Consider the following 27352-nt stretch of genomic DNA (forward strand, 5'->3'; position numbering starts at 1 on the left):
TGGCACTGAAATCTGGAGTAATGATGCTGAAAATACAGCTTTGCCATCACAGGAATTAATCACATTAAAAATATATCCAAATAGAAACAGTTATTTTAAATTGTAATAATATTTCACAATATTTCTGTCATTACTATATATAGACGATGACTTATCAAAAATCTTATCGACCCCAAATTTTTGACCAGTGGTGAACTTACTCAAAAATGGCCTAAAACAATAATATCAAGATTTTACAATTCCAGTGACTAGTTCTTTCTCAAAAGTGCTCATTGTAGCAGCCTGGTACCTTTTAAACATGACTCTGGTTCCTGGAGGACTGATAAATGTGCATCCTGACTCCCAGAAGTCAGCCAATCAGATCTTAAAACAGCATTCACAGCTCTCTTTCACGGGGCATTGCATACGGTGCTTCCTATATGGCAGCTGAGGTCAGCTTCGTCTCTTTCTTTCTCCCTGAAAAATGCTTCTTGCACCCTCAAGGCCTAACCGGGCAAAGGAAGGAAGTGCGTAGACTTGTTAAAAGGAGAGATTTAGGGTTCGAACTCCCCTCAGGGCCTGTGGGAGACTCCTGGGAAGGGTTTGGAGCGGTCGGAGAAGAGTCTGTTCATCCACTTGTTGCTTTGATGAAGGATAAAAGCCTGTCATGAACTTCTAGGTCCTGCCCAGGAGCTGATGGACTCGTACCGCTGCTTCCATTCCTTCTGCTGAGCTCTGAAATGGGGAAAAAAAAAGGAGAAATATAGAAATATGTTTACTTTTCTTTATCTTCAGAGTGGCTTTGGTATTTGTAAGCACTTTGCACTCCAGAAAGGGACAAATGTTTGATATTATCTTGTGGCGATTAAGGTAAAAGCCTTTTTTATTGGCCGCACTGGATGCTTGTTAAAACCAGGATGTAGAGTGAAGCCCCAAAACACCCCAATCAGACCGAGCCGACAGAAGACAAACTGCTCCGAAGAGGCTGATTTAAGCTAACAAATCAACTCAATCAACATTTTCACCCCTTATGTACTAGTCGAAAAGTAACAACGGCTGCGCATTTGCCCTCATAGTTGCTTTATATCAAAATAGCATCTTAATATCAGCCTTGCTTTTAAATGGCACGAGATCAGCATTCATGTGATGTTTCTTTAAAACATGCTTCGATTTATCATTGTATAGTAGTTGGAAATGCCATAAAACAACCATAAAAAATAAAAAAGTATATATTTAATAAATATATATTTAATTTTATTATATAAAATATGTGAAGTATTTTAAATAATTATATTATTAATATTGCTTTAAATTGTATTATTTAATTTATTATATGATAGTATTACATTGCTTAGTACACACACACACACACACACACACACACACACATATATATATATATATATTAGGGCTGTCAAAAGATTAATCGCGATTAATCGCATCCAAAATAAAAGTTTGTGTTTACATAATATATGTGTGTGTACTGTGTATAATTATTTTGTATATATAATAGACACACATGCATGTATATATTTAAGAAATATTTGCATACATATACTGTATATATATTTATATAGTTTATATTATATATAAATATAATTTTTTTATATATAAATAACACATTTTTCTTAAATATATACATGCATGTGTGTGTATTTATATATACAAATTTAATTATACACAGTACACACACATATATTATTAAAAACAAACTTTTATTTTGGATGCGATTAATCGCGATTAATCTTTTGACAGCCCTAATATATATATGTTAAATATTAAGAAAATACATTTTACAGTGTATATATAGTGTTGTGTTTTGCTTTAAATAGTGCATATATATATATCAAAATATAAATAAAACAAAATATTTTCTATTACTTTTATTATGTTTGAATTTTTGTTGTTGTTGAGTTTTCTTGTAGTTTTAATGCTATGCTCATGTAACTCAATTAAAGTTCATGACGTGAAACTGTCCAAATGTCACTCATGGTTTAGCCTTTTCCCCTCTATAATTATTCTCTTCAGCCATGTATATCTCACACTTGTAAATGTAATTTGCACAGCAGCTGTAATTTTGCACCTGTTTTACGTAATGGGTTCGAAACGAATCCATAAAACGCAAGCGCCAACTGAACGTGTAAACTTTTACATGCACACTACAAAAGAGCATTTGTTGAATTGGGCCAGATCTGCCGTTGTCCCGTCCTTCAGTGTTTAATTAACTTGTCGTAATCAGCGCATGCCGGCGTGAGGTTTCTAGTGTCTGCTCTCAGCCTTACTCTGTCAGCAGTTGTCTACGACATCTATTTTTGCTTCTTATTTACAGCTGTCTATTCCGGACACGCTGAAAGGTCCCAAAGACAATAGATAAGGACTGCGGTCAGAAAGACAGGGAGCGCGCGGGCTAGGCTTACACTTATATTTAACTGCACTGTGTGAATGGATTTGCTCCTGATGAATGGCATGTGCAATTCAGCTGGAGAACGTTATACGCAGTTGAGAAGAAATGTTCACCAAGTCGTCAAGAGAAAGACAAAGCCACCTGTTCATTAAACCGACTTATATCTTTTATTTCTGCCTCACAGTGTAGGTTCAGACTGAGACATTGGCACCGGCTGGCACTTTTAAACGTTTCCAAACACATTACATCAATGAGCGTAACTTGCAGAATAGTTTTCGTAATTACATTCTTTCTTTATCCTGATCCCCTGATGAAGATGAAAGGAAGGTTTCACGATTTCTGAACTACGGGAGAGGAAAAACTTTCAAATTCGCACCAGGCGAACAGTCAAGTAACCGACGTGTTGACAGCAGTTTTAAAACTGAGCATTGCATTACAATGGTGCAATGCCAAAAATGGCAAATCGCACTATAGGGACGTAATAGTTGAGACAGTAATGCTTCTGTCAGATTGAGTGAGCAGGCATTTGAATTCTTTCTATACCTGTTTGCAAGGCTCAATAAAGGAGGGTGGTCTGCAGCTGCAAGTGTGAGACATTTTGGCATGAGACCCATCTGGTGTTATCCATATATGTCACACATTACAAAGTTTTGGCTCAAAATCAAGTCATAATAATTCTATGATCTGAAAAAAAAGGCTATATCTGCTATGGAAAAATGGCAAAAGAAAAGAAGTTTATATAGTATATATATATATACTGTAAAAAATATATGATCAATAAGTAATGACAACATATGTTTTTTGTTTTTACATTGCTTTAACTCATCAAAATAAGTTAAACAATTTTAAACTTTTATAATAAGTTATACAAGATTCAACTTTTTTTTTTAAAAGTCATTTTAATGTAATTTAAGTTGAAATGACTTAAACATCCAAGTTGATAGAACTTAAAAATTTAAGGTAGTATATATATATTATTAGGGCTGTCAAACGATTAATCGCGATTAATCGCATCCAAAATAAAAGTTTGTTTTTACATAATATATGTGTGTGTATGGTGTATAATTATTTTCTATATATAAATACACACACATGCATGTATATATTTAAGAAATATTTGCATGTATATACTGTGTATATTTATATTATATATAATTTATATTATATATAAATATTTTATATATAAATAACACATTTTTCTTAAATATATATGCATGTGTGTGTATTTATATATAGAAAATAATTATACTCCATACACACACATATATTATGTAAACACAAACTTTTATTTTGGATGCGATTAATCACGATTAATCGTTTGACAGCCCTAATATATATATATATATATATAGGTATATATATATATACTGTATATCAAAATTCATTATATATTAAAAAGAGAATAAATACAATTATCTATTATATATTAAAAAGAGAATAAATACAATTATCTATTATATGTAGGCCTAAACACTGTTTATTTATACACTATCTTTTTGCGTTCACTTGAAAAAAAAATGAATTCGGCCCAAAAAACTTTGCGTTCGCTCGCAAAACGTTTCTGTATTTATCAAACGCACGCAAAGTTTCTCGGGGGAGACGAAAACATTTTGTAAGCGAACGCAAAAAGCATCGACCGATAATTTTTCCTCCCATCTCATATTTTTTTACTTCCCCATGTCCATTTAGGGCCTCCGTGGTATATAAAATATAAAATAAATAAATATAAACATCAGAACAATACCACTTATGACTTACTTAACAATTGCATGCAAATGAAATGCATTGATACATAACTATTTCGAAATAGGGCGTAAAATGAATGAAATGCCTGAATGTCAGTATACACTGAGAGATCAACTCTTGTTTTCTACCTCAATAAGAGCAGATGATGTGGAGGCGGTTACTAATGGCGATGCCTTAGTACGAGAACAGACGCATAAAGCCACTCTGGTAGGCGACTGCATCTCCCAGCTAAATAATACAGGAGCCCCGGCCTACCTGGACCCATTTCCCAACAGAGCCAATCAAGAGTCATTTCCTGTTGTCTGTCAGCGTGTCACACAAAAGCCATAAATATTGACAGCCGTCGCCAATAAAGACACCCATAAATCGCAGAATTGAGGGGAAAATACGGCACGGGGGGAAATAAAATCAAATAAAAATACGGCGATCATTCTAAACGCGAGACACCGTGTGTGAATATGTGTGTGCGCGCAGCGTGCAGATTGAGAAGCTCGATCGATTCCGGCTCGACGTGGCGTGCACAACTCATTGTGGATTTGGAGAGCATTATTTTCTCACTGACTCGTGGAAGAGGGGGGGGGGGGGGGGGTTGGGGTAAAGTAGCGTAGTGTGTGGTACTTCAGAGAGCCTCCCATGACTGCATGTATATTAGGAGTCTAATGTTCAGCTGAATAATTGATCAGGGCTGCTGTGTTTTTTTGATAATTAGTTGATAGCTTCTTAGCTTTAAGCCTTCGGATCCATTGGAAGAGACTTTTTATTCACTTGGTGAATTATTTGAAACAACTGCACAGGTGGACTTAAAGTGTACTGATAAATGGCCTAAGGTTTGGAAAAAGTTTTTTTTGTTTTCGTTCGTTCTCATAACCTAATTTCATCCTTTCATTCTCTCTGGATTGTGCTGTTGCTCAAGAGACTTATTAGAGTTTTGCAAAGCATGCAGACCACAAAAAGACTAGAGTTTTATTGAATATCACTTCATTAATGAAAGCCTGCCAGTTTACTGCTCATGAATTTATCAAATTAATTAGTCTTTAATCATAGCGTCTAAAGGTAACAGAAAACCCTGTAGGAAAGTACAATAACGTATAAATATGCACTTTGCAGTTCTTTATCAATTACTACAGTGCTCTAGCCAAGTATGTGGCGGATTGCTTTATATTGATGAAGACCAGATTGTAAGAACCTGATTCAGTTTCATTCTGAAAAGATACACACCAAGTGTCCTTGAAGTTGAATGTGACTGCTGGCAGCTGAACACAACACAGCAGGTGTAGATTTATTTCTTTTTCCCTTATTGTTTTTTTAAATCCCAGCAATAGTAGAGCCTAGTATACACCTGTATAAATATATATTTCAGCCACTGCAAAGCCGATATCGGTTAAGCACTAATTAGAAGAAGCATTTATAGTCCCATTCATCTCGGTGATACCCTGCTGAATGCCGACGTGTGTTGTTTTTATTGTGGGGCTGTGATCAAACTCTGGGTGTTTCACAGGTCAGGAGTCACACTCGGGAGAGTGTTAATGCGGTCACCGTGGGAACTGATCAATCTCTATTCCTCGTCGCGATCGATCAAAACACCCCTCCTCCAACCCTATCATCAGCCAGTCACTCCGTCGAGTTGCTCGCTGTCCACTTGCTAGCCTTGGACGAGTCCCAAACCTGCTCACCTGCACACTAACACATGAATTATGAGCATCTGTTTATCCCCCCTCGCAGAGACACTCAGAGTAAGAATACCACGAGGTCTTCTCAAATATAGCTTCTACGAGGAATGCAAATGTTTTCCCAAAGATATCTCAATTTACATTGCTGTCAGGCATACGGTGAAAGCCTACATAATCTATGCGTCCCATGGACTCAACATCACTGGGACAAGATTACAGAATGGATAGTTAGCATTGCTGAGAGTCGGTTGCTGCGTCCAGCCTTTCTTATACTGCGGTAACACACAAAACATCTAAACATTTGGAGCACATTTTAATAATGTTGCGGGTATAAATTAGCCTACATGTTTGAAAACCACTGCGATTAGCCATTTTGTATTCATACATCTATTCAGTTTACTTACCCTCGTGTCATTCAAAGCCCGTACGATTTTCTTTCTTCTGTTGAACACAAAAAAAGACATTTTGAAGAATGCTGTTGTCCATAATGAAAGCATTGTTTGGCCAGGGTCCAAAAAAGTGGTCCAGACGGCTATAGCACTATATTACAAGTCATACGATAGATTTTCTTGTAAGGAACATACCGAAAATACATTTTTTATTCAGAAACTTGGGATTTTTGGGCTTTTTTTAAGTCCCTTGTTGACGATATGCTTTCATTTTATGGAAAAGAGCTGCTTTTCAAAACATCTTTTGTGTTCCTCAGTCAGTCATACAGTGCGAGTACGATTTTTTGTAAACTGTGTCTTAAAAACTCCTGCAATGCTCTTTCACTGAGCTCTATCCCATATGAAGCAACGTCGGACTCTAAAATAAGTCCGGAGAGAGAGAGCGAGATGCCAGGCAGCTCCCTCAGAGGAGCACGGGTATGAAGCAATGCGGCCGCAGCGGCTGGTGGCCACCTGCTCAAAGTCCCAGCATGCTTATCAGACCGCCTGGCAGCGAGAGAGCAAGAGAGCAAACAGAGGCCCTGCCATGACAAACAAGCCGGGAGATTTCCACAAGATCAGGGAAAAGTGAGGCCAAATAAACCAAACCAGGCCCCTTCGGTCTCGAGCATCCAAAGCACGTCAGATCAGCTCCCACGGGACGGCTAAAGAGGAAGCCAGAATGTGACACCTCAGTACAAATTGTTAGCACTTCCTCTGGGGATTCGGGGAAACTTAGATTATCTCCCATGAGATTAACTGTATTTTTATAGGTTTCCAAATACTGTTAGTGTTGATAAAGAGATTGGGAATTTGTTGGAATTAAACTTAGGCACATACCTTTTGGGCTACGGACATGAATGATACCTTTAACTGTGTGGATTGTTGTGGACAGATGCGATAGTACAAGGGTGTCCAAACTTGGTCATGGCGGGCCAACTTGCCTCAAAAGACCTGCCTGGAAGAGCTTGATTAGCTGGTTCAGGGGTGTGTAATTGGGGTTGGAGCCCTCTTAGAGCAGGATTAAGGTGCGTAGGCAAAAAAGCATAAATTGTCCATTGTCAAGAGCGTATCTATGAAGCACAGCTCACACAGAAGTCACTTTCAAACCAAGCAGCTTTCTGTTGGTCAACGTGGCGAATCCATGTGACCGACTTAGACATCCCACCCTGCAAAAACTCATTTCTGGGAGATGGCACAACACCCCATTTATACTAAGGCTCTTTAGCCTTAGACCTTCAGCAACAACCTAAAACGCTTCAGAAAATAATGATCTATTTTGTTTCTTATATAAACTGCATTAACTATGAAATACTGTAAAAATTCACCAACAGAAGGGAAACATCCAACATCAACTAATATTTGCCAGCCTGACAGAGATGAAGCGTGCGTACAAGCGTATGAACAGATGTCCACAGACGACGACTCAAAGCTCACTGCCTGACGGCACCATTGAAGTGCACTTCAAACCTCACCTGTAGTTTCCCCGACTAGCCACACTGATCCACATCCAAGAGGTCAAAAGATTTCAGATGGGATTTATTTTCCTTTTACCTCCTCATCTTTTTTTTTTTCTCCCATCCTCGTATTTATGCAAATGTGATTGTGGGCCGCGTACTTGCAGCCTGCCTTTAGTTGTAAATAAATCATTTGTCTCATTCTGTTCATTAATGGGCACTCAAGGAGATTCTATTAATCTGTTCATTAGGGCACTTCAAAAACAACAAAAAAATACTTATTAAAAGCAGTTCCAGCTGCGTAAGCTCGTTACTCGTGCCTTAACAATGCTTGTGGCACTCTACCAAAACCATGTGGGATAAAGAAAAAAAACTCATATTGGCAATTTGGACTCTATTCTATTATCACCGGTCAACCCTTTCAGGCAGTGATGAATAAATATTACTTTTGGATATGCAACGAGACATATTTGCACATCATTTACATTAAAAATGCAAAAAAAAGAAAAAAAGGCTGGAATTCTTTGCACATAATCACTTTACATTCATTTGGAAATTTCCGTAATGCCGTTGAGGGTCTAAGGATCTTCTTTAGGACCACTGCGGGGGGTTCAGCAATTGATCGCCACATTGATCTAGCAATGCCTGAATGACCGTAAAGGAATTAAATTGGTTTCTTGGAGGATATGAATTTTTTATCATACGAGAAAAGTAAAAGCTCTGATTTGAAAAAATTGGAAGTGCAGCACATGAATAAACGCAGTAAATTCTAGGTGTTTTAGATGAGCACACCTTTTGTATCTGGAGCATGCAAGAAGAATTTGTGAATTGTGAGATTTCAGTGTAGGTCAACAGATTTGATGTTTAATCGCTGCTTATTCAGTCAGTCGAACAAAAGCTGTCTGACATTCCTAATTTAATGCCTCTAGACTGAAATCAATAAGTGTGTTTTTCTTTGGCTGACCTCCAGGTATTTTTCCAGCACCTTACACGACCTGCTCATCTAGATAAACATTAACAACCGATTGCAATCTTATTTTTAGCATTTCATGATTATACAGCTGAATTTACAATCTGTGAGTTTGCCGTGAGTATTGAGTTTATTCCCGGGATCCATGGTGGGAAAAAAAAGACTAATCACAAAAGCTTTACGACTGTGTAAAACATTGAAACACAGCATATTTTGCCAATGTTGCTGGTGTTTTTGGTGGTATACATATTATGATTTTAAAACACAGAATAGTTAGTAGAATAGTTGTTTGTAAAACAAAACAAAAATGCATTGTTTCATGATTAATAAACCTAAAATGTCTTAAATGTTTGATAGATACTGTATATTTAAACAATGAAAATGCTATTTTCTTTGAAAAATGTTTGTAAAACACCTCCTTTATAAACTGACAAATTCAATTCAGAAATAGTTTCAATAATACTTACAAATATTAAAAGTAGTTTTACGAATAATTTACACAAAATTAAGTCCATGAATGCAAACTTTGTACGTATTTTATAGCAATTGTATATTGTAACAACAAAGGTGCTATTTTCGGTGTGAATTGCCTGTAAAAATGTTTTTTCGTAAATGTACAAATTCGATTAGGAATCATGTTAATTAAAAAATAACAAAAGTTATTTTACAAACCGTTTACAAATAAATTCTTTATGCACATGTTTCATGAATGAGGTGCAATGAACGCTAACTTTTATACGTATTTGGTAGGTTTTGTATATTGTGTAACAATATTTTTTACACATTTACACAGAAATTTGTTCTACTCGTGTTTCATGAAAGAGGCCTAGTAAAAATAAACCTTTATACGTATTTAAGATGCATTTTTGTACATTTTTAGTCAAAAACGATAGTGAATTTTACCAATAACTTTAACTGGAACAATCGGTTATCGGTGCCGATTAATCGGCAAAACCGATTTACCGGTCGACCTCTATTAATTTGTTTAATTCAACTCAGCATTAGATTTAAAAAATAATAATTAAAGATAGCAGAAATATTTTTACAAACGATTTACACAGAAAAACTTTAACATTTGATAGCCATTGTATATTAAACCTACAAAGTCACTAGCTCCAGTGTTAAAGGACATAGCTTGCCTGTTGTAAGTGCACATCAGAGCTGAGTTACACATAGCTGTGACAGTGCAAAGGGAAGCGAGCTGACATGGAAACAGCGGTGTCAGACGTACTTTAAAAGGTCAGAGATGCCTTCTCTGTCCATCTGACGTGTGTCTGGCAGCGGCCCCAGTCTGCTGTGTCTTCCCCTGCTTTGACTCGTCTCTGTTTGATGACCCAAATGCGCCAGGCAAAAGAGGCTCATGTGGCGACAAGGCCTTTGATGAGAACGCCTGTCAAAAAAAAAAAAAAAAGACCAAATGACAGGTTTCTTTGTAGAACGGGCACGTTTGACTTGCTGGCAGACACATGAGATGTGTTAACAATTTCAAATGCATATATTGGCTACTTGGGCTTAAAAATCAGTCCTAGTATTTGAAGCTGGAGAATTTATATTAGAAATTAGGTCATATAGTATTGACTGTACAGTAAATCAGTTGATATAAGGGCAGTGATGCCAAATAAGAAGAGATTTTATTGCTTTTCTGAGGCTTTTGCTTTGCCAGATTTGGAAATACATTCTTTAGATTGATTTTGCAGCATTGTTATGACTATGAGAGCAGCACAAACAAGAATCACGAGCAGTCAAAACAATCCAAAACAGATATCGATGGAGTCTCCCAAAGCAGTAGAGGCATTTCATTCACGTTATCGCTGCCTTGAGAAACCGCAAGTATTATTTTCATGTCCTTAGCTGACTCGCTATCCTCACAGGACTTCATATTTGTTAAGTTTCAATACATTTCTAGATTTTCATTTTTCATGGGTGATTTGGGAATCAAAACCGTTTCATATGTTGTTCTTCGAATGTCTGCACAGAAACATAGCAGTTTAAAGAATAGTCGGACAGGGACTCATTTTCAGTGCTCTTCCTCATTCTTGCCAACATTGGAATCAAAGAGCTCTTTTCACCTCTGTGTTTAATAATTGACCGAGGGGGGCATGAGAACCAAGCAGGGTGACAATGAATGCGTTGTTGGAGCTGTTCTCTTCCCATCCGAGAGCATCTCAATGTACGTGCTCCTAACTGTGCTACACTGAACATGCTACTTAATCATGAGCGATAAATGAAGCCGTATCGCTCGACAAACAGATTAATTAACAGAAAACTGTGACATTCGGCGAAGTTCACATGAGAATGACCTCTTGCGACCTAAAGACCAATATTGATTTCACACTGGTTGTCCGAATTACAAACGGCGAGACACAAGTCAAAGTTTAAAATAATACTCAAATGACAAATGGACACTTCGTCTGACTGAATGACAACTTTTGTGACTTAAAAACAACGTGAAACGGCATTTGCAACCCATTTTAATTCTATATGGTGTCATATTTCCGATATTAAATGAGAAATTTTAACAATTGAGATTATGAAAAGTTTCTTTATGACATGGTTGTTGGGGCGGAGTTAAACAATAGGATGGCTTGATGACATCAGCCGAATAGGGAAGTTGTTTCAGGACTTTTTCCCTCTCAAAAAATATGCTTTGATTAGGGTTCAGTATGTGACTGGGAGCGGGTTATAGGGTACATTTTTATTCACTAACTTTAAATATGCTAAAATATGTATTCAGATTAGGACAATTGCTACAGGACAAACACGATTTACACAAAAAGGTTTAAATCCGCCAAGTATTTAGCATTTTAAGGCCCGGTTTCACAGACAGTGTTTAGATTAAGCCAGGATTAGGCCTTAGTTCAATTAGGACATTTAAGTAGCTTTTATAAATGTGCATTGAAAAAAAAAACCAACAAAAAAAAACAGGTGTTCAACTTGAGACAAAACAATGGCACTTTAAACAGATTTTTTAAGAAATGTCAGTGCAAGTTGCATTCAGTTAAAACAGCTCAAACATGCATTTTAGTCTGAGATTATGCTTAAAGGGATAGTTCACTTTGAAATAAAATTTTGGTATGTTTTAGCTTACCTCAATTTTCAATTTTGATATTTTTAGGTCAAACCGTTCTTGTCTGTCAGTCATATAATGCAGGTCTATGGTCACTGTCTCAAAGAGCATGCACAGAGTCCAAATTAAACAATTCCCCATCGTAAGTACACATTGATGGCCTAAGACACGAAACGAGCGGTTTGTGTGAGAAAACGAACAATATTTATATCGTTTTTACCTCTTGTACACAACCACGTCCAAGTGATCTGAGGGCGCGCGCGCTTCCTGGTGTGTGACATGTGCGCGCGTTCTGGCTTAGACTGTGCAAGCGCCGTAAAGCGCCGGAAGTGATCTCTCGCGCGTGTACGTCACTCATTGTTTACACAGAGATTTCGGAAGAGGTAAAAACGATATAAATACTGTTCGTTTCGTGTCTTAGGCCATCAATGTGTACTTACGATGGGGAATTGTTTAATTTGGACTTCTCTGTGCATGCTCTTTGAGGTGGTGACCATAGACCTGCATTATATGACTGACAGACAAGAACGGTTTGACCTAAAAATATCAAAATTGAAACTACTGCGGAAACAAAGACACCTACATCTTGGATGGCCTTGAGGTAAGCTAAAACATACCAAAATTTAATTTCAAAGTGAACTATCCCTTTAAGCCTCATCTTTGAAAAAGTTAACTCAAGGTTAAATTCAAAACTTTGAAGTGTGTTGAATGTTCACCTACTTGAAAAAGTTGTAATTTACCCAAATGACTACTTCTGGTTGAAGGTTAAAAAGTATCTGCGCATTCTTACACATTTGTTGGTCTCTCCTCAGGTTGACGACCAAATGAAGCTTCTCCAGAACTGTTGGAGTGAACTCCTCATCCTGGACCACGTTTTCCGGCAGGTGATGCACGCCAAAGAGGGCTCCATCCTCCTGGTGACGGGGCAACAGGTGAGTGTCCGCTCCAGTCTCCATTCCTCCCCGTAGATCTCATCAAGCCTTTTTGCCAGTGTGGATCAACATCCTTTAAAGTGCTATCGACTGCCCCAGCCACTCCATTAAAAATAGATTACGCTTAGATATAAACTAATGTGGCCAGAATAATCAATTGTACACTTCTTATCAAGTGCGTGGTGAACGAATAAATAAAATGGTTGGTTAAGCATGCACGAGTCATCGTGGTGAAGAAGGGATGAGAGGCACTGAGAGAGACGGACGAGGAGGGAAAAGCAGCAGAAGATATGTATGATTTACCTCAGTCATCTCTGAGGAACAGCGCTGGACGGACGCCTCGGGCTCAGCTGAAGTTTTCTGCACACATGGACCTTTAATTCTGTCTCCGGCTCCAGCACATGCACACACACTTCCAGAAGATGTTTAAACTGCTTATAAATAAATATGCTTCTGTCTGCCTGTCAGTAAGGCATGAGTTTAATTTTTAATTCTATGTTTTCCCTCCTCCATCTCCTGCTCAACAAAGTGATCTCCAACTGTAGTGACAGCTCAAACACTGGGACTCGTGAACTGCAGAACTATTCCAAACAGTTTTGAAACAGAAGTGAATTGTGTTGTAGGTGATTAATGATATGATAAATATGACAGGGATACGGAGAGATCATCTAAGGATAAGAGCAAAGTTCAAGAACTGATATCTGTTACTTTTCATAGCCGCGACCTAGTGCCGTGACACATGCTCTGGTCAATTTTACAGTGAACAATGCGAGTTCGAATCCAGCAAGTCAACTATAAGAAAGAAAAACACAAATTAGACAATTGTTTACAAATTTGAAATTGTTTTTTTCTAGACATTAAAGGGAACAGATCTCAACAATGTCTCACATTGTGCTTGGATTGAAGATACTCAAACATTTTTAATCAAAGTCTCCCAAGACCAAACTATATGCTATCTGTATTAATTTTACAGCCCTATACTTTTCCATTGTCAGCAATTTCTCATTTATTATCTCTCCCAAGGAACTCTATTTCTGTAAGAGCACAACTGAAAACAGACTCAAAGTCTATTTGAGGTCATAATTTGATTCGTTTGGTTGGTGTGAAAGTGGTTTCTAGCCTCCTGAGCCATGAAAGAGCAATCTCTGAGCAATACAATCTGAGCAAGTATCTGATGTGCCACATCTGGAGATCTTTGAGAGCTCACCGTGCTCGCTATCTTTGATTTGTCTGGATTGCGAGTGCTCTGCGTAGCGTCTCTCTCTGTGTTTGATTAGCGAGGTCTGACGGAGGGCTGGGGGCAGGGTGGAGGACCTTGTTTGCATATTTTGCCTAATGAACAGCTGGTGCTGAAAAAAAAAAAGCCTTTGGGGAGGGAGAAGGCAAAGACTCAAACAGTTCATTACTTCCTATTATTCCAGATCAGACTACTGACAGCCCGGCCACACAACACACTCGCGCATGAACACAGGCTGGATTTATGCATAACAAACAAACGCTCCGCCAGTTACGAAAGGAATATTGTAAATCAGTGGAATATAACTTCAGACGGCCTCTCAGTGTACTGGCTATTAGTAGAAATAAATGATTAGATTTTGGCTACTAGCTACAAGATACTCTTAAAGAAGTATATATATATATATATATATAAATATATATAACAAGACTGTCATCTGAACTGCCCACTGTCTGTCGTCTTGTTTGAGGGCATTTGTGTCATTGTTACTCCCTAGTGTTGATATGGCAGCAAAGCACTGTGTGGGATCAGTCCTAAAATGCTGCGACACATGACACTACATGGGCGACTCTCCAATATGTCACAGACATACATCTCCCCCTCCTCTCCTTTTTGTGCTGTATCTGTCTCTGCCTCTCGCACTGAAGGTCCCAGGCCTTCAGAAGTACCCAGATTATCATAATCATATTCATACAGTGCTCAGTATTTTCAGCCTTCTCTGATATTTACAATGTCCGAATGAATTAGAGAATATTACTACAAACTGCTTGCCAAGTGTCGTGTCAACCCTCATTATGGAACAAAAATGTTACACCTTGTTCAAATCACATAAATTTGACAATTTTTTGTAGGTTCTCCCCCCTGAATCTTCATAGTCTGTATTTAAAAAAATATTTATAATATTTATAACTTTGCATTGCATTAATGTCTATGTTGAATATTTTCAGTTTGCACTATTATTTGTATTATTTCTTAGTGTCAGTTTGTGATCCCATCCCCATCCCGCTACTTTTACTTTTATCTGGTTACTAACGCTTGGGGCACTTGGTGAAATCCCAGTTAATTGACAACTTCAGTAGCTTCATACGGGCTTTGAAGAGATTCACGAAAAACAGCCGGTGAGAAATGCGCAATTCTCCAGCCAGGACTTTAAAAAATTCCACTCATCATATTTACACAATAAATAAATTCCAAACCGCCCGCGTTTTTAATTGCAAATCCAGCTCAGAGGGAGCTCTCCTTACGCTTAGGAGGCCCGTAGTCTACCTTCTTCCAGAAACCCTGGCGCAGTCAATTATGGTAATGAATTGTCAATAAATATAAAAATTTAATATGGCCTGCTTACAGTGAGTGGCAGCTAAGGACTTGCCTCCAAGACAAATTTGCTGCTGCTGCAGATATTAAGTGCACCTGAAAGGGGAGGAGAGGGCCACAGGGGTCCCGCGCAGGGTTCGGCCCGGTAGCCTGAGGGACCTCCAGGGGCCTCCCGCTCACTCACGCCTCGCCAACCCCCACCGCCCTCGTCTGGTGCGGGACGCTGAGGTCCGAGGGTCTGGGCACCAGGGATGGAGAAACGTGCAGCTCTTCCCCGTTCGGTTTGATGCTGATTATCATTCAGACCTCGGCCCAGCACACTGTCCCTGCTGTGTGGAGAGGAGCCTGGGAAGGAAAGAAAGGGAGAGAGGCGTATGAAACGTAGAGCTGCCAGAGCTGGTTACATGCTTACCTCAGCCGGCGCTGAAAAACTCAGACTTGCAAGGTGTTGCCAAGTGCCGTCTGGCTCCAGTTTGATTGAACTTTTAAACTAAAAAATAGAATTTTTGATGAACAAGGAACAAGGCTGAAACTCTTATGCGAGTGTCCAAACAAATATGAGCACAACTTCTCAAAAATAAACTTAGGAATTGATAGCATTTCCATTTATAATCCATTTTCCTAAAGTTCTAAATAAGTAATTCAATAATTGCCTCAAATTGGCTCAACAAATGGCGTGCTCTTGGGGCAAGGCTGTCTGTTTGTCCAAACAATGGAAGACAGGAAGAGTGTTCTAAAAACCTGTTGGAAAACAATCTTTCTTTTAATGTCACAGACCGTGATGACCCATTTCCACTGTACGTTCCTAACTTGGCATTAAATGACAGAAAGCAGTGTTTCTAATACAACAGCTGAGGGAATGAAGGAAAATTTGACATCTTTCTCACTTCTGACAACCGTAATCAATCTTTCTTTATTTGGATAGTCATAGAAACAGTACCGTGACGTGGAACGCAAAAATCCTATTTGTTTTGGTTTCCGTTCACCACTATATAAGTTCACCCGACTTTCGCTTCTGAGAACCCTGGTAATGTGAAAAGGGTCCATCTTCAAATTATGATTTGCAATTATATTCATTGTAGTGTCTGTACCTGAGATGTTTTAAACCTTCAGAGATCTCCCATGTTGCTTGTGGTCAAACCTCTATTGTTTGTGTGTGTGAACACTGTTGCCCCTTCTCTTTAGGTGGATTACGCCCTAATTGCCTCCCAAGCCGGTGCCACACTCAACAACCTCCTGAGTCACGCGCAGGAGATGGTGGGCAAACTGCGATCCCTCCAGCTGGACCAGAGGGAGTTCGTCTGCCTCAAGTTCCTGGTGCTGTTCAGCTTGGGTGAGTACAGAGAAAAGGATGAAGGGGTGGAGAGAGGCGGGCTATGGCCTCTGTGCATTCTCCAAATCTCACTTGCTTGCTTGCTTCCAAGGTTCTTGAGGGACCTTGAGGTAAGCCACAAGACCGCTTCCTCTTGTATGATAAGACCATCATTATGAATGCCACCATCTCATACCCTATCCAGCCGACTTTGCCTTACCATTGATGCCTGACTAGTCAGGTCTGTCTAAAACTGTTATTCTCTGAAAATCGTGTAGCTCAGAAATCTTACTCGCTCATCAATACATTACGTCGCTCTTTATACAATAAGTCACTAGTTTACTTTCATCTAAGTTGCAGATTTAATTTATGCAAAAAAAATCAGTTTATTGCTAAAACTCTCTACAAATAAAGCCTTGTTTCAATGTATTCAAAAGAAAACATCTACATTTTAATGGAAAATCGGCCCAAAATAGAAATGGAAATCAAAGGCACTTAAATTGAATAAATTGTGGTTTAGAGGGCAAAAAAAAAAAAAAAAAAAAAAAACTTTTTTGAATTTCCAAAAAAATTTATTATTTTTTTAGATGAGTTTTTGTTCTTTTTTTTTTCAGTGAATGTATTCGTACAGTGTGTTTCCAGCATACTTTTTTTTTTTTACCATTTTTTATGTGCATTTTGGAAATTTGATTTGAATCATGATGTTTCCATCCAGCAATTTTTATGCAATATCCTAAAACTTGCATAAAATATGTAAATAAAAACCTGGCTAATGACAATAAATGATGTTTGATGTTAGTGGTCTTAACCTGCCATATTTGAATCATGACATCATTTTCATTTTTGGGTGAATTAATTCTTATTCTTAATTATTAAATAAAATAAATGTAAATAAATATCTGATTTAAATGAAAATCAGATGATATATTAAAATAGATAACATTAGCTTACTGCGCTTACTGTAAGTGCTACACGAATTCTAGTTAAACTTATAATTTGGAAACTTACAAAACCAAGGCCGCTTTATTTGAGTTAAGAAAATCAGGAGGTCATTTGCTCCAAAGTTGTGCATGCTGAGTGCATCCAATTTTGCTTTTAAAACTGTCAGTAACCTTCAAAGCTTCGCTTCTGTTAGCCTGCTAGCTTTACATTGAAGCGATCAGAGGTTCCACGGCTTACAGGTCAAGGCAACTCTTGCCGCCAATTCACAAAAGACACAGGTCCACAACATGAAAGACCAACATGAAAAAACAGAACAGGGTGTCTGTTTGGCCCCAAAAGAACATGGAATATTAATACATCCGCTTCGACATCATCATATCAGTCGCGATTGTACCATCCTGTGGTTCCAGAAAAGAGAATACGATGAGCTGAGGGCGTGTGTACTTTGAACTCTAGCTGCTCCGTTTGCTGAATCCCTGAACTACCTGAAACCATGAAGCCAGGCGTAAGCATTCACGCCAGCTCCCCAGCCACACCTAGAGAAGATTCCTCGCATCTCACCCAGACCAAAGAGCAGCACTGAGAACACATGAAACTCCAGACCTCTCAGCCTTGCTGTGTTGATCAGGTTAGCGTAGCTGAGGTTTTGTGGTTGTGGTTTGGGGGGAATCTGGAGTGTTGGTGTAAATAATTTGGCGGAAACATCATCCATAATAAAACTCTCACCTGAGGGGAGTGTATCGCCCCAGGCACTGCCCCGTGCTAGCAGCTAGCCCCACCCATGCTGTGTGCCAGGCCCTGAGAGACTAAAAGACTAAGAGACTAAGCCTAGAGATCAAAGATGGCTCCGATTAATAGTATCCTGTGGGTGAGGGGTGGTGCGGCGGGGGGCTCTATGTACAGACAAGTGCATGGATGAGAAAAACACTTTGCCAGTTGCTATTGAGAAGCCAGTCAGAGGTTAATTAAACGAAGCATGAAAATCCCATGGTGCCTTATGAAAACTACTGGAATTATGGGAACTTATCTCCTCTCTGTCTCAGCCCACTCTTCAACCCTTTACAAGCGGAGAACATGTTTCCACTGAGGAAAATGTGGATTTTTGCACCATATCTAGTAAACGTACATCATCAAGGTGTCTAAACACATTCCTCCAATGTTTCTACAACGTTCCTTGTTAAACATACACTGTAAAAAGTTATATGATCAATAAGTTGACAACATTTGTTTTTACATTGCTTTAAATCCTCAAAATAAGTTAAGCAATTTTCAACTTTAGCAAGATTCAACTAAATTTTTAAGCCAGTTTAATGTAATTTAAGTTCAAATGACTTAAACATCCAAGTTGATTGTACTTAAAAATTTAAGGCCGCAACATTTCTTAAAGTGATAGTCCGCACATTCTGTTGGCGTTGTGAAATCAATTGCATGGAAATAAATGCATGTAAAAAATCATACATTTAAAATGAGAAATGTTATATTTAAATTCATTCAAAACATATGTGTATGAACGTTTGTGTTCAGGCCAGTGTGGCAGCTCTTGCCGTGATACTACAATTTCATCCTTTATGAAGCCTGTTTTTAAAAAAATAAAATAAAGCAGAATCAGTTATCTGGTAAATGTGCTGTTAAGCCCAAGGCCACACACACAAGGTCAGCAATTGGAGTCCTTCTGGCCTCCGTGACATCAAAACATCAAATCCACTGGATCAGCCCTCTTACACTCGTTAAACGTAGTGTCTCTGTATTGCATTTACAAATGAAGCCTGTTAACGGAAATCAAAATCGCATTTACTCACGCCGTTCCACTCCCCACTGCTCTAAGTTAGTGTCTGTTCACACTCAGCATGGCCAAACCATTGCAATTTGTCACTGTCGGGACAGCCCAGGGGGCTCTTTGTAAAGCTAAGTGTCAATAAAGAGGAGGTGAGACATGAGTTGACCCGGGAGCAGTCACTTGTCTCCTCGATTTCGCCGGCTCGTCGAGAGGACCGATTGCAGTCAGCCGAACACTTCTCACGCTTTTCCGGCAGGAGAAGCGTCTCTATCTTTCCCGCTGTCAGTCTCCATGTGTTGAATAGGTGCTTGGGCTCTAGCAGGAGCTGAAGGCTTTATCAATGGTTAAATAATTACGACCAAGACATTGATTTCCTCAATAGCAGGAAAGGCGCTGAAGGGTGAAAGATGTTCTTGTGGAGTTTAAGGGGGGTAGAGACGATCGTAGAGGCCACTTCTGAGTCGAATGCCAACATTTCAGTTGGAGACACATCTACGATTGTCTCGCCCACAATAAACCCCAAAGAAACATCTTGCTAACATTTTACTAGCTATCTTTAAATGCCATATTAAAATGGTGGTAGTTACTGAAAAATTATGAGACATAGCGTCAACTCAAGCACTCAACCAGCATTGTAGGGACAATTTTAGGTCAAATGGTGGAACTCATGAATAGACAGTTCCCCGAAATTTTTTTTTTTTATCATATTCATTGTCATGTCTTTCTAAACCTGTCTTTCTTTCTCCCGCAAAACACCAAAGTAGTAGTTTTTTTTGTTTTGTTTTTGTCCATACAGTCAAATGGGGTTCAATGTTGTCGATTTGGACCCCATTGAGTTTCATGGTAAGGATAATAACTGTTGAGATATTCTTGAAAAGTCACCCAGGTTTGGAATGACATGAGGATGATTTTTGGGCGAACTATCCTTTAAAGACGTTGGGCATTGAACAGTGTTAATCTTTACACAGTTATTTTGCACTAGTGGCTCAACAGATCACAAAACTCTCAATTTGGGTCATATTAGGGTTTTTGAGTCACAGAGCAGATTATTTTCAGCTCAGCAAGAAAAATAATATAAAGATAAATACAAGATAGAAAAGTCACAAATAAAGGAAGGTTTAACTGTTGTATTCGGGTACAGAAATGTAATAATTATCCCTAAATGTATAGTATCCACTGTCGAAATCAAATATAGATAATATTTGTTCTTTTGTAAGCTGTGTTTTGTTGTTTGATTAACATTAATGACGGACAGCTGCAGGTATTTATAGGCTACTGTCACTTTAAGACTTAACGCAGGGATCCAATATTATGATACACATGCGATTTCTTTCTCAGCTGTTTACGTTCACTTAAGATATAACTGACTGTGTTTACGAGAATACATGCCGAGATGGGAATTTTGACATCATTTTGTGTGTTTGTGTCCTTTCAAGTGCAAGGAGATGCGAAAGAGGAATCAATTCGTTGTTCGCGCGCTGTCTGAAACGCCCCGAGATTTCACGAGTTCTTTCCGCAGTAATTGACAACTGACTTTTTTTATCTTAAAATTTCACGAATGTAATTGCGCCTTAAAATCTGATCTGATTGGCATCTGATTTTAGAAATGATTTAGAATTTTTTTTTCAAAAACGTTAAATATTAAACTAATTTAACCAAAATATGCAAACTTGTCGTATTTACATCAACAGTATTTTTAAATTAAAATGATTGAAATTTTTTCGTCTCCTCTTCGCTCTCGTCAAAATGTGTTATCTACCCTGTTATCCACCCATGGCAACAACACTTGACTACGAGATGGGATGCATCTCAAGTCCCTGAGGCTTGGCTCTGGGGGTCTCGTCCAAACACCTCTGAACAACACACCATATAGTCACGGCACGCAGCTCTTTCCCCTTTACTCTTGCTTTAAAGCAGCAAAAAAGGCTGTTCCCACATAGGTAAGCTCTAATTAAGCCAGCCCGTCTTGTTTCCTTGATCTGAATCGATACGTCTACCCTTGTGCAAAGAGAGGGGAGATCAGTAATGCATGCACAAAGACTCATAACAGGTGCAAATATTAATTTCCTGAAACAGACCAAATAATTTGGAAGTCGGTTGGGATTGATTAACATTCGAGGGCTGGTACGGTTCAATATTTACGCCTTGGAGACCCCTGGCCGGGGCCAAATAATGGTGCATAAAACTGCAGCTATGTCTTAATTAAATGCAAGATAATAGGGGCAGGTTTTTCTTGTGAGCCAAGCAGTTTGGCACTGACGGGCTGTAAGTCATGTGGAAGATGTGAGGCCCGGGTCTAATCAATACACATATAAAGCAAGTGCATGTGTGCGCGGACACCCTTTGAAAACACATTGATGTGGCCATGCACATGTAGAATGTGTATGAAGACATTTATTTTCAGTGATTTGTGACAATGTGCGGCAGCCCTTCCCCCGATCTGACCGCTCACTTAACGTGTTCGCTTGTTGTTGTCACAAAAACACGCTCATTTAGATTTCACTCAGAGGTGAAAAACCTTCCTGATATTTTACAAATCTTGAGCAGAGGAGGAAGTAGCCCATGCAATGACCCTAATATTTAAGGGTTATTTCTTTTGCCCACTGTCCTTTCATTCCACGCGACAGAAATCAAAAGCCTCACTTCTGCCGCTTTGGCAAGAGGCAGTCAATGAAACGGCACCCTCATTAGGAGCCTTAAGAGGCTTTCAGACTTTATCAGGCTTTAAAAGCCGCTGATATCTGTCGACACGGTGCAACACAGTGGGCTCTTGCTTTTAAAGGATGGCACTTTACCTTTAGCCCCAATGGCTTTTGTCACGCATTCAGTCAGTTCGCCGAATTCCGGCCATTCCGCTCTGATTTCGACACTTTGCTTGTGTGTCACGGCTGCAATTAGCTTTTATCTCTTTGCTTTTTGTTCTTTATCTGTTACTACACATTACTTTATGATTATCTTTAAATTGCAAACAACTTTATGTGTGATTGCCGATCGTTAGCTATTAGCGTCGTTATCTGAATGTCTACAAACGCTTCAGATAAGTAACGTCGCCAAGTGTTACGTAGGGATTGGAATCTACATCTATGGATTTACTCTTGATAAAGTCCAGATTAACTCTTTTTGGGTGTATTACTCCTGACAGATAGAAGTTTCCCATTGTGATTTTATCGTTATATTTGAAGCTCAAATCTATAATCAGATTTAAGCCCAGACTTTTTCATTTCAGTTTCTGTTGAATGGATTTAAGTATGGTCAAATGTGGTGAATGGTATTAAGAGAGTACTACACTGTACAACAGCATTTTAAAGTCATGTTAAAAAAAAAAAAAAGAGGAAAATTGGAGAAAATAGGCCTTTAAGAGAATAAAGTCATTCATTAATAACATTCGAAAGTAATATTTTGAGTATAAATTCGAAATTCTGAGAAGTAATCCATGTTTTATTTAAAAACAAATTATAATAATTATTTTAGCGTGGCAGTAAAATGTCACGTTATTTAAAATCCTTTATTTATTAATATTTTGAAATATATATATTTTTTAAGTCTCAGTAATTTTGTGCTTTTGTTGTTGTATTAGTTTTGATTGAATATTTTGACGGCTTTATAGTAATTATAGTACTTCATCTTCAACTTCTTTTAATTTGCCTCAATTTTAGTTTATGTTTTTCATGTAGCAACACTGGTATGTGTAACTGAAAGCATAATCATATCTCCCAAAATATTAGCTGGAAAGGTAGGACTGAATGATGTGTTTTCCGATTCTAAGTCACACACGCTCCAGTTTACCAGCAGAACTTCACCGAATCAGAATACAATTGCATCTGGCACTAAAAAACCCGTCTCAGGTGAAAAGCGTATCCGTGAATTGTTTGTAAAAGTTTTCCCCACTTTCAGAAAGAGCAGGCCAGCTGGATTTTCCTTCGACAAAAGGCCTGGATGAAGTGATTGAGAATACACTGAGCTATAGGTACTTGTTTTCCTTCTCCGTCTCACAACTCTTGCCTCTGTCCCGTCGGATTCCTCTCTTCCTCTGCCTCTGCCAGAGCCTTATTACAAGCTGTCAGTTTATTATAAAACATTAGGAAAGCAGAGGGACACTTGCTGTAACTGTCTTATCGATCTGGGGGATAGATTCTGTGATTTAACACCCAAGCCTCCCATATTTCCACATTTTCAGCCTCCTATTAAACCCTGTGCTTTCCTTTAGCTATTGATGTATCAACATTAACTGTTACAAGCAACAACAGAAAATCAATGAGCAACTTTTATTACTGGCTGCATAACACGCTAGCTGGCTCACGCTCCAGTACTTAGCAGGCAGGCCAGACCCGAAACATGCCCCACTCATGTCAGGTGTTTCCTAAGTGATATCTGCACTGGAAATATCAATCATATGAACTCCGGCTGTTCCTGCAGATATTTGCCCCAGAACAGAGCGCTTGGGTGCTATTTTTATGATACCTGGCCTGCGTTGCTACAAGATTCACCGCTAACAACAACTATCAATATCCGTAATGTGCCGGAATTTTGCATTCGATTCCATAGCTCGCACTTTTAGCGATCACTCGCAGCTTTAACTAGCAATACACAAATTCATTTCAAAGTATAATGAGCTAGCGTGCTATAAAATAATAATAGCTCGCCGTTTCTGTCTATCACATGAATCGAAAGGGATGCATTTGAAAAGGAACGCCGTGGCAAAAACAGATCACCCTTAAAGATTTATGAGACCTGCGGTCCTGCTGGGACAAACATATACAGGCTTTGTTTTTCCGATCAATGGGCTGAAGTTCATTATTCACCCTCACCGGTGCCGTGCTTTGCGTTTTTGTGCATTGAAAAGGGGCCCTGTTGTTGTTGCCTGTGCATATCTGAGTTTTTTTTTTCTTTTTTTCTTACGTGACTTGAGGTCTCTCTAGCTTACTAGCTCGTCTACGGCTGCTAATATTGCACCGCGGGTGCATCGCTTCCTTATTCCATGCCAATTAAAGCCTGCGATTTCTCAGGGTACGGCACGAGATCCTCTCAGGTGTGCCCGCGAGCCCGGGACCTTCTCTGCTGAGCCAATCTGGCCGAGGAGGCGCGAGCTGCCGCCGCTCTGGTAGGATGTGTCTATTGATCAGGGAGCTGCCAGGTCTTATTTAAACATTGCACACAAACACAGATAAGGGCGTTACACAATCTCCAACATACACTCCCCCTCTCCCCAGCCTGTCATCTCTCAATCGATTTCATAGAAAGAGTTCTGTGCCGCGGACATCTATAAAAGTGACCCGGTCACAGCAGAAGGTAAACACAGGCCCTTCTCTCAGCCCCCATGAGCCCTCGGGGCAAACATACACTACACAGCTGAGCAGACATGCCCCTTGAAAATAGTACTGTCTGAATAGTTTGTCAGCTGTTTGTGTGATTTGTTATATATATATATACACACACACACACAGGGCTTGACATAGGGATGTAACGGTATGAAAACTTCATATCACGATTATAGTGACCCAAATTATCACGATTATCAATGTTCAAAAAGAACTGATAAGCACACTGAAACCATTTCAACGAGTTTTATATTTGGAAATATAAACAAAATAAAACATTTTCATCTCTTTTTTTTAAGCATACACGTTAAATTATATGAGCGTTGTCAATAGCAGCGCATTATAACAGCGCACATCTCTTGTATCACTGCGGACGCACTCCCTCGTTTCATTAAAATGCTATTATGAATGAGGTTAGTGGATAATTCAGCAGCAAATGTTATTATATTGAGAAAAAAAAACATTTAGTTTGGAACAAATAAAAGATAAAATGTTCCACATTGCTCTTTGTATTGTTATAAAATACATTGATGAAAAACAAATAAATGTATATACATGCTATTAAATGAAAAGACATTTATTTTAAATGTATAGCGCAGCTTTTTCATGAGGCAACAACATTTGATAGATAGGACAGAATAAATACCATTAATAATTTTAATCTTTCATTGGGCAAAAGTATTATAGGCCTAATATGAAAGGCTTCAATATAGAGCGCCATAGCGGCTTATGCACATCCCGTGCGCAGAATGATGTGCTTGAAGCCACATGGAGTCATCAGCACTTCGCATTAAAAAGTGCAGAAAACAAGGGGAAGAGATATTGATGCTTAGTGTATATCTAGTGTCATATCTATGCAACAGTTTATTCAGCCTTTTCTTTTAACAGTTGTAAATTTCAGTTACTGTGCGCGTGAAGAACAATTCATAGTGCTCTCTACTCCAGTGTGATCTAACAGACACCCGAGAGAAAGACTCATGATTTAGAAAAGGAAATAAACTGGGACATTTTGACATTATTTCGTGTGTATTTCTCGGTTTAAGCGCAATAAGCAGCGAAAAATAACTCAATTTAGTACTGAGAGTCGGCTTTATGCGCGCGCATTTTGGGTTTGAGCACAAAATCTGCGGGAATGTGTAAAATATTTAAAAAATATATATATTTCCACGCCGAAATTCAAGCCCTGTAACAGCAACAATATTCATTAGGAGCAAAAGGAATGAGTGAGTGAGTGAATGGAGGCAGGTTTGTGTGTCAACTTGCTGTCAGAGAGAGCTGTCATGAGAGAGCGAGAATTGTGTATCTATTTTTTGTAAAATTAGTATTGGAAGCGTTTTAGATATTTCAGTATCGATATATAAAGTGTCAACTGCATGAAATTACAAAAAGGCAAAAAAGCAAAACGTATATGCATAATATAAAAAAGTACAAAAGATTTAATAATTTAGACGATAATAATAATGACTGGCTGGCTGTAGATTAATTTTTATTGATTTTTTTATATTTTTGCTGTACCTTGTTTTTGATGTGGAAATTTTGCCTGGAACAATGGTCAATTGTACTGTTTAGTGTTATTAAAAAAATAATATTTTTTTGTTGCAGAATGCCACAATTGGCCAATCAGAGCTGCATAATTAGAATTGTAACGTATTATAATACATAAAAACTGTGATCACAATAATTCTTCAAATAAGTAAACCAAATCATTTATATTAACATTAAAAGTGATCTTTAAAATTGATCTCGCAGACACAACTTTAAAAGTTGTGACTCAAGAGATAAAATATATACTATAAGTCAAACATCTTTCAAAAGCAGTATCACAAAGACATTCATGTGTCCAGTGATGATTCGTGGCGCACGAGAGAGCAGCTAAGCCCTAAAACCGTCCCCTGTAACCGGAGAGCGCTATTAAACGTGACGTCACAAATGAGCCCGACAGGTGCTGCAACCATGTCTCTTGTTCTCCTTTTCATCCACCTCTCCTTCCTCCCCTCATCATTGTATTTAAAGCAACAAAGCTGTGGAATGCCTGCACCGCCTTCTGATTGGAAAAAAAATGCCCCATCATCAGTCTTCCTGTAACATAAACCTGCGCGGATGGCATGAGGCTGGACGGGTGTCACACTTCAGGGACAAATATAGAAATGAGAATTTATCTAAACATTGTCTCACTTGGGGGAGAATGGCAGGAGAGACGTGAGGTCACTAAGAGACACAGGCAATGGCCGTGTGTTGTCTGTCAACAGTGGGAATGCTGGGAAGTATGGGCGAGTGGGGTGTTGTCTATTCCTGGTGTTTTCCATGCTTGGAGACTGTCTTGTTCTCGAACTATTATGTTTCTGGAGGGTTCCATTTTAATGACTGTATAGACAATGTGACTGAGGACAGGAAATGATGGAAAGGAGGAGAAGCTTAACATGTTAGAGCATGTAGGGGGTGATAGTAGCATTACCTTTAAATGTTAGCACCATTCATGTAGATGTGCTATTATTCAGATTCAGCTTGCTCAGCGAGATTGTCTTTAAATTGTTCCTCTGCCATGACAGTAACTGACCTGAAAGAGAAAAGAAACGTTAGAAGTTTATGCTAATACTCGCTATAGCACCCCTTAAGGCATTGTTGAGAATGCAACACATACGCACATTTTGAAATGCGACAACACGGTGGTTAGCTAATGTGTATATGCGTAATGCAAATATATTCAAAACATATATGTGGCATATATATCTACATATATTTGTCCAGAGAATATATTAATTGATTTATATATATTATATACAGTATAATATGATTGAG

At 38.6% G+C, this 27352-nt stretch overlaps 1 protein-coding gene and 1 long non-coding RNA gene across 3 annotated transcripts in view; one reads left to right on the top strand and one right to left on the bottom strand.

The window, feature by feature from the left end:
- Window positions 1-27352, top strand: part of nr5a2 (nuclear receptor subfamily 5, group A, member 2) — a 64937-nt gene that overhangs the window by 22891 nt on the left and 14694 nt on the right. For both annotated transcript variants that reach the window (XM_079891561.1, XM_079891560.1), the window contains exons 5-6: window positions 12534-12653; window positions 16390-16537. In XM_079891561.1, the coding sequence (XP_079747687.1) occupies window positions 12534-12653; window positions 16390-16537 (268 nt within the window). The remainder of the gene's footprint in view (window positions 1-12533; window positions 12654-16389; window positions 16538-27352) is intronic.
- Window positions 261-12584, bottom strand: LOC307170450. The gene is made up of 3 exons (XR_013823392.1): window positions 12512-12584; window positions 9886-10044; window positions 261-714 (listed from the first exon to the last, which is right to left on the bottom strand). It is a non-coding gene; the product is annotated as an uncharacterized lncRNA (long non-coding RNA).

The sequence above is a fragment of the Squalius cephalus genome (genome assembly GCF_949319135.1).
Source record: "Squalius cephalus genome assembly, chromosome: 13".
In the NCBI taxonomy this organism is placed as follows: domain Eukaryota; kingdom Metazoa; phylum Chordata; class Actinopteri; order Cypriniformes; family Leuciscidae; genus Squalius; species Squalius cephalus.